The 9249-nt window shown below is 43.0% G+C and overlaps 1 protein-coding gene across 1 annotated transcript in view; it reads right to left on the reverse strand.

Annotated features, from left to right (window-relative positions):
- The window catches only part of LOC110607481, a 19752-nt gene extending 14798 nt beyond the window's left edge, over window positions 1-4954 (reverse strand). The window contains exon 1 of the mRNA XM_043959382.1: window positions 3868-4954. Coding sequence (XP_043815317.1) covers window positions 3868-4954 — 1087 coding nt within the window. The remainder of the gene's footprint in view (window positions 1-3867) is intronic.
- Between the last annotated feature and the right edge of the window lie 4295 nt (window positions 4955-9249).

A 9249-nucleotide genomic window follows, 5' to 3' on the forward strand; every position in this document is an offset into this window, starting at 1 on the left:
TAAAACTATGATTTTAATGAAATGTTTCATGTATTTCATGTTTTTTAAGTAAGAAATTTAAATGAGTTTTTGCATGAAAAATCCTTGGAGGAACCCAGGTTCGGCCGCCGAAAGTCAAGTTCGGCCGCCGAACATGCATGCGTTTTTGGAGGCACGTTAGGCCCCCGAAAGCGTGAGTGAGGGAAGTCAAGGTTCGGCCGCCGAACCTCATGTTCGGCCGCCGAACATTTGCATGGATGCGGAGGCCACATTCGGCCCCGAACGTGGTCTGGCCAGCCACTATAAAAGGGTCCCTTAGCCGAAAATGGGCGAGCTTTTTCTCCCTATTTCGGCCAAGGTGAGCATTCGCCATCCTTCCCCAATCTTGAGTTTTTCCTTCCTTTTTCCATGATCTTTACAAGTTTATAACTTTGGTTTTGAAAGATCTTTGAGCTTGAAACGAGTTTTGGAGCTTGGAGACCAAAAAGTTGGAACTTCTCCCATCTCCAAGTTTAGATCTCCTCAACCCTCGATCTTCAAGAGGTAAGAGCCGATCTTAAGCTCAATGTATGATTTAAAACAAGTTTTATGAAGTTTTAAAGGGTAGAATACATGTTTAGGGTAATATGTTAAACCTATGGGTTTTTGATGACTTTTTGAACAATGTAGCTTGATTGTGGTGTGATTGAAGTGTTGTAGATGGGGTATATGCATGTTTGAGGCCCCTAGGAACTTGTATGCATGCTTTGGTTGAACAATATGCATGTTTAGAAGGTTTGGAGGCGAAAGGTGCTAAGGGAGCCAAGTTTCTGCCCTTTGGCAGAAACCAGGTTCGGCAGCCGAAGGTACTTTCGGCCGCCGAACATGGCTGGGGAGGCAGGCCTTTCGGCTGCCGAAGTTGCCCCCGAAAAGAGACTTTCGTCTCTGTCTGGCACTTTCGGCCGCCGAAGGTGCCGCCGAAAGTGCCCTGTTCAGCCATTTCTTGCATGTTTCATGTGATGTTTTCAGGATGTTTTAGGGGGTTTTTGGGGAGTATTTTTAGAGTCATGCTCATGTATGTTTGGTGCCTCATTTGAGTCCACCTGTGTAGGTTCGGACCCGAGGAACCGAGACCCCCGGTTGTGAGATAGTCGTTCAGGAGTTCGTTGTCTAAAGCTTCAGTTACCAAGTGAGTGGAACAACCCCTTAAGCTTTAAAGTAAATGAATAAATGAATGATCATAAAGCATTACCCATGCATCATTATGCCATGCAATATTAGGTTGTTTGCATTAGAAATTCACGAATATGTTGCATTGCATACTTTGTTGTTGATGTGGATGAATGTTGAATGATCCATTAGCCCTTATATGTCATGATAGCCTATGGAAGTCCGGGTGTGCCTGCTACGGCTCTACGCCCCTGGCACTATGACTGATTATGGAAGTCCGGGTGTGCCTGCTACGGCTCTACGCCCCCGGCATGTATAAGTAAGAAAGATTGGGGCTAAATGGTGACAAGTTCATCCTTGTTGTGAAATGTTTGTGTTATGGCGCATACATGAAAGCATGAATAAGAAAAAGTTATATGATAATAAAATGAATAATAATATACCTAAAAATGGAGGAATTAAAATAAATGTTTTTAGTTTCTGCTCACTGGGCTCTAGTAGCTCACCCCACTCCCTTTATCCCCAGAGTTGCAGGTACAGGATAGATCAAGAAGTCGGCTAGAGTGAAGTCAAGTCATGTATGTTGTAATAGATAGTAGTGGACATGAACAAGATGTAATGAGTATTTATGACTATGTAATGTAATGAATGATTTGATGATGTATTGAGGATTATAGTAGTGCTTGACCTAGAGATGTGTGAATCCCCATTATGTACAGAGTGTTTAATGAATAATGATGTTAATGACCATGATTATCCAAGTTGATATGTATGATGATGATACCCCATTGGAGTATTGATGAGGACTCCAGTGTGGGGTTTATGTATGATTTTGTACATGCACAGGTTTTGCTTGGATAAGAGAAAGGAAAAATTTTTACAGATCATGTATATGTTGTTATGTATGGGATTCCACAGGTTTACAGGAAGTATGTAGGCTTGCTACGGGTCCCGGCGGCCTTAAGCCGATCTGGATCCTAGCGCCGGTAACGGGTCGGATTTCCGGGTCGTTACAGAGGCGATCTCAATAGCCCATAAGTCTGTCATTAGTGTATGTCCTGTGTGAGCTCCTTTGGGGCCGGGCATTTACCTTGGATGAGTCCTGTGAGAGCCCTTATAGGGTCGGGCACCATGAGTAGTTAGTGAAAGACCTGTGTGAGCTCCTTTGGGGGCCGGGCACTGACAGAGGGAGTTTTGGGATCATGTCCAATTCGAGATGTGAAATGTTTGTGCAGTGATGCATCATATGATAGCATGTTTTAAATGTGATTTTTTTATAGATTCCGCTCACTGGGCTCTAGTAGCTCATCCCTCTCCCTAACCCCATTTTTCAGGGCCTCAGAGAAGAGAGACTCAACATCCTATCCTAGTGGACATGATCTTCCTATTGTGCTTGCCCTCTAAAACAACCTCTTTCCGATGTGAGATATCTCTAATCCCTGAGCATCTTAGCTCAGCACACCGTACTCTAGAGGCCCTATGGCTCTGATACCAATCTGTAACAGCCCGCTTACCGGACCATCACCGGCACTAGGATCCAGATCGGCTTAAGGCCGCCGGGACCCGTAGTAAGCCTACTGTCAACTCTGTGTACCTGATAAATCCCACACATGATCATACTTAAGCGTAAAACTGTTCCTTACTCTTCTTTTTTTTCTGTACAACTGCCACTAAGCCTGGACTATGCATGCTCTGTCTGTATGCACTCGAAGAGTGATACCTGCTATGGTACCATACAGTGACTACAGAGATAGAAAGACTACCATGCACCACGCTTAGCTCATCATCATCACCACATTATCTCAATCAGATAAAACATAAAAGGATCATGTGCAAAGGGATAACAAGCACTAGGGCCAAGCACAATTCTATAACTCACTATATAACTTGCTATTACATCATTTCTAAACATTACATAAACTCTGTACTGTACATCATTCTCATGTCCACTATTCTATACTATTACATATGCCTTTTACCCTTGCTATCTCTTTCTCTTTCTCTTCTCTGAGGCCCTGAAAAATGGGGTTAGGGAGAGGGATGAGCTACTAGAGCCCAGTGAGCGGAATCTATAAAAAAATCACATTTAAAACATGCTATCATATGATGCATCACTGCACAAACATTTCACATCTCGAATTGGACATGATCCCAAAACTCCCTCTGTCAGTGCCCGGCCCCCAAAGGAGCTCACACAGGTCTTTCACTAACTACTCATGGTGCCCGACCCTATAAGGGCTCTCACAGGACTCATCCAAGGTAAATGCCCGGCCCCAAAGGAGCTCACACAGGACATACACTAATGACAGACTTATGGGCTATTGAGATCGCCTCGGTCCAATCCACATATACAAGTAATAATGCAATGCCTCAACTTGGTGAATACTAATGCAAAGCATCCTAGATAAACATGGCATTAATGATGCATGAATCATGCTAAAACAGTTCTTCACTTTTAAAATAAAGTTCTGTTCCACTCACCTCTGTCAACTGCTGAGCAGTCTCTGTAACTCTAACTCTGTGGGCCTCCTTGGTCTCTCGGGTCCGTACCTACACAGGTGGACTCAAATGAGGACCAAACGTACTTAAACATAACTCCTACTATCTTTAAGCTTAAGTATGATCATGTGTGGGATTTATCAGGTACACAGAGTTGACAGTAGGCTTACTACGGGTCCCGGCGGCCTTAAGCCGATCTGGATCCTAGTGCCGGTGATGGTCCGGTAAGCGGGCTGTTACAGTCAACCAGGATCTTCCTGACTCGGTAGTTGTGAATGACGGCTTCAATAACGAGAGCATCATCGTGAGGCATCTGAATGCCGTTGGCATCTTCTGGGGAGAAAGAGATGACCGTTGGAGAATGTTCTGCCACTTGCATGACTTCAGTATTGTTGCCTTCCCCATCTCGGCCCCTTTTTCTTCCTCTCCTGCTCATCCGACCTCCAGATCCCCCGACAATCATATTGATGGTTCCACTGGAACCGTCATTCACTGGTCCTGTTCCCAGCCTCTGAGGTCTTTCTGTAGTAGGATTTTGTTGAGGCCTTTCTCCTTCCGGTTTTTTCATAAAGTTCCGTAGGTGTCCTCTTTTAATCAGCCTTTCAATCTCACTGATCAGCTGGTAACAATTATTGGTGTCATGGCCGTGCGTGCGGTGGTACTGACAGTATTTGTCAAGATCTCTTTGGCTTGCTTCAGCCTTCATGGGCTTGGGCCATTGGAGAAACTCCTTGTTTTGGACTGCTATGTGCACTTTGGCTCGGGTGGCATTGAGAGGGGTCAGGGTCTTAAGAACTCGTGGAGGAAATGGTCTTTGGTTCCTCTGATCCCAGGGTTGTCTATACGCCTCAGGCTTTTTGTTTTGCCTCTTTTCATGTCTTTCCGGCCTCCTCTCCTCCGAGGCTTTTCCTCTGTCTGCTGCCTCCTTGGGGAATCTGCTCGTTATCAAGGTATCATCCTGCCTTATGTATTTTTCTGCCCTCTTCATCAGTTCTGCCAGCGAGATAGGGGGCTTGCTACTCAATGAGCCGAAGAACTCGGGAGAGATGGTCCCTTTCTGTATGGCTTCCACCACCCTACCCTCATCTAGCTCAAGGATCTGCAGGGCCTCCGTATTGAAACGGGCTACATACTCCCTCAAAGATTCATTCCTCCTTTGCCTGACCGTCTCTAGGTAACTAGTTTTTTTATATGCCGGCACTCCTGCTATGAACTGACTGATGGATACATTGGCAAGGTCTCCGAAGCTTCTAATACTTTCGGCTTCCAAGCTATTGAACCACACCCGTGCTGGCCCTATGAGCGTCGTGGGGAATACCTTGCACATCAAGGCATCCGATAAGGTCTGCAGCTCCATGAAAGTTTTATAGTTAAGGACGTGCTCCTTGGGATTTCCCGTTCCGTCGTATGCTGCCATAGGCGACATCATGAACTTTTTGGGGATGGTCTCCTGCTGCACACATCTCAAGAAGGGCGACGATGCAGGTAAGAGGGTCTGATTATGATCTTTCGCCCCCAACTCGGCTAAGAGCTATTCTCTCATTTTCTGCAGCTTTTGATCTACATTTTCTTCTTCTTGTCTGGGCCTCTTCTCCACACGGTACTCCTCCTTCTATTCTTCATTCTATGTTCTTCTGGTTGTTCTGGCAGAGTAACTGTCTGTCTCGTCATTTTCTATTAGCTCCCTTACGCTTCTCCCATGGACTCTGGCCTCCGGCTCTTCTTCTTCACCGGCCCTTTTGCCTCTTTCTTCGGTTTCTCTGCTATGTTGTTGGGGGTGATTGAAGGTAGGCTAGGGCTCGTTGGTTTGGATTGCTTCTATCACAGGCAACACATTCGATGGGGTGCTGAGGCCCCTTTGTTGCATCATTTGCCCCAGCTAGTGGGCAGTATTTTGTAACTAGAGGGCCATGGCCTGAGGGTCTTGGTTAGATAAGATGGCTCCAGGTACATTCCCTGCTGAGCTCGGCGAGGGATTAAAAGGGGTTTGTGGTTGGTTATTGGGAGTTGTTGGGCTGGAGAAAGAGAACTGTTGCCCCTCTTGGGCAGACCTTAGGTCATTGAGGGTATTAATAATATTGTTTTCATTATGGTTGGCTGATAGAGCATAATTTAGTCTATTTTATATTAATATTATTAATGAATATTTATATGATTTCTGCTTAATTTATTGTTTTTAATATTATTTTGCAGAAAATGATGTAAAAGGACAATTTGGAGAAAATCCCCCTAAAACCGCCTTATTTAAAGCAAAAGAGAGAAAGTCTACCAAATTGAATTCAAATCAAGCTAAACGAGAACAATATTTTGAAGCTTAAATATTGAAGCAATTGGACGGCCCATTTCCGCAAGCTCAATTCACGCGCAAGTGGCCCATTCACGCTCATCAATTCACGAAAATAGGCCACAGCAAACACATGCACGTGGGCCCGTTGAACTTCAACGCCCACTCCACCAAGCTCACGGACGGCCCACCTTCACCATTCACAAACACATTCAACACCCACGTGCACTGGACCAATTCACTTCATCAAAGCGCGCGCACATGTGGCCAGCACCAAAGCACTTCATCAATTCTTGCACAAGACCAACGTACCACAGCAACACTCGCGCACATGGGACATTAGCTCCAGCGTATGGACCGCTTCATCACCCAGCACATGGACACTTGCAAGCTCGCACACCTTCACTTGCACGTGGACCAAGCCCCCGCGGGCCCGCTTATGGCCAGCCGTTCTACACTTCCTAACTCACACACACGGGCAGCAACACTCACGCCAAGGGACACGCGCACAGTGGACATAAGTTTCCAAAATAGAGCGCTCCTCTGCACCTATTTAAAGGACATTAAGCGGCCGAAAATGAGGACACAATTCACATCCCACGGCAGTTCCCGCAGGCCAGGCGCAAGGCAAAAATCTCTTCGGTTCTTCCACTCCTCTTTATTTTCTTTTAATTTCTGCTTTAATTCAGCCAATGAGTGGCTGATTTCTTTGATCTAGTTGAATGTTGGTTGAAGTTTTAGTTGTTTAATGGGTTGTAAGACTTGATCAAATATTATTTAATTTTTGGGTGTTTAATATTCATGCAATTTCATACTTAATTCTCACATTATTTTGTTATTGAGATCTACGTTGATTTTTGATTGCAAAATAATTATTTGTTAGTTTGAATAATTTAAGTCCGTAATTGCTTAGATTATTCTTACATGAGAACACTTGAGATAAAATCCAAGGAAATTGTATGATCTAGCGTTATCTCCATACGTTTGGGTAGCTAGGATTGGATCTCTCTATTTCTTAATGCAGTTGACAATTGTTTTGATGCCTAAGACCCAAGGACGTTCCTTGGCAATTTGTTAATTAGTAATTAATTAGAGGACGTTCCCTAATTAGTTTAATCATAAGGAGAGATAATGGTGGTGAGAAGCGTCTTCCATCTCCATAACTAATCTATTGAATCAACCCAAAAGAACAAAGTGTCTGTTATCAATCCCAACAACTAAAGTGGATCCAATATTTCAACTAGAACTTTCTCATTATTGATTACTTTTTATTTAATTATTTGTTTTCCATTATTTTTCTCATTATTAGTTTACTACAATCAATCTCAAACCCCCCTGTTATTTTGTTGACAGTTTTGATCCCAATTTTCAGTTTATCTCATTTGATCCCACTTTCAGTCTTTTATCTCATTTTTAATTTATTATCGTTTCAGTTTATTTTATTGGTCATAGAAAGAGAAATAGGTGAGTTCTCAATTCTCTGTGGATTCGATCCTTTCACCACTATCTGCAGTTGTAAATTGTTGATAACCAGAAAGGTTATTTTTAACCGGCTTCGACAACCGCGAGTCAAAAATTGGCGCCGTTGCCGGGAAATTGATTTTACTTGTTTATTTTTCTTTCATTACCAGATCTGCCACCCGCAACAATGCTACTGAGCAATTACCTTCTGCACCTACTGTCAAGACTGCTGTTCCGAGAAACAGAACCAGCTGCTGTCCAAAAGGCAGCCATAAACACTGCTGCTCAAACAACACCTGTTGAATTTGTTGCTATCCAAAAAACAGCACATGCAGAAATTACAGAACAAGCGTTACCTGTTGTCCAGGAGATAGCACACACAGAAATTACCTCAATAGAACTAGAATCTGTAGAACTAGCCCTTGTAAACACAACTGCAGAAATTGCCCAAACAGCCGCTGAGATGGCTGAATTTCATGTGCAACCTGCTGCCCCTGTTCAAAGACCAGCCGGACCTGCTGTACATGCTGATATTGAACCAGAAAATCCAGTCAAGAGGGCACCAATACCAAAAGAAAGAACACTGAGAGAGTTGGCAGCCCCTGTTGATGATCAAGCGCTATGGTGCATCACTTACCCACCTTTGACAGCCCCTTTTGAGCTTAAAACAGGTTTGATACATCTACTACCTAAATTTAGAGGTTTGGAGCATGAAAATCCACATAAGCACTTGAAAGAATTTCATTTTGTTTGTTCATCCATGGGACCACAAGGCATATCTGAAGAGCATGTTAAATTAAGAGCATTCCCATTCTCACTTGATGATTATGCCAAAGATTGGTTATTTTACTTGCCACCTGGATCAATCACTTCTTGGGAAGGTATGGTAAGAGCCTTTCTGAATAAATATTTTCCAACTTCTAAAATAATAGGCATAAGAAGAGAGATTAGTTGCATTAAGCAAGAAGAAACTGAAGATTTGTATGATTACTGGGAAAGATTTAATAGATTGTGTACAAATTGTCCTCAACATGACATTTCAGAAAGATCACTCATAGAATTCTTCTGTGGAGGTTTGCTACCATCCGAAAGTAAATTCATTGATGTAGTATGTAGAGGTTCAATTAAAGATAGCACACCTCAAGCAATTAGAGAGTTGATTTCAAGACTTGCAGTAGCATCTAGACAATATGGAGATGAAAAGCAATTGCAAAAAGGAGTCAATGAGGTAGGTACATCTGTTCTCACTTCTCAAATTTCTGAACTAACCTCTGCTTTGAAAAGTCTTGTTATAGGTCAAACTCAACAACTTCAACAAGTACATGCATTTGAAGGATCCTATGGACAACCAAGACATGATCCTTACCTTGACACCTACAATCCATGTTGGGGAGACCATCCGAATTTTGGCTATGCTAGGGCTAACAACTACCAGGACTATCAAGGATATCAAGCCCAACCAGCACCTCCAAGTTCCAACCAACACCTTGAGAAGATGATGGAGACATTGGCAAGTTCTATGCAAAGCATCCAACATCAGATAGAACAAATGACCACCTCATTAAATGCAAACATGTTAAGGAGAGAGGAAGAGTTTCAAGATGATAAGACAAATGATGAAAGTTCACAAGTACAACAACAAGCTGCTGAAGAGAAACAACCAGAAAATTGTTTGCCTAAACAAACTGATCAAACAGAATCTGTTGATAATTTCGATATCATTGATTGTTTGAGTGAAAATGTTTTTTTTATAAATCAAGATGATATACTAAATGATGATCTTTGCAGGAATGAGAGCCAGAAAGAGTCGAAACTTAAGGAAATAGTTTGCAGCATCCACCAGATGAACTGCAAACCAATACAGGAAGTACAGAAAC

Source organism: Manihot esculenta, chromosome 8 (genome assembly GCF_001659605.2).
Source record: "Manihot esculenta cultivar AM560-2 chromosome 8, M.esculenta_v8, whole genome shotgun sequence".
Lineage (NCBI taxonomy): Eukaryota > Viridiplantae > Streptophyta > Magnoliopsida > Malpighiales > Euphorbiaceae > Manihot > Manihot esculenta.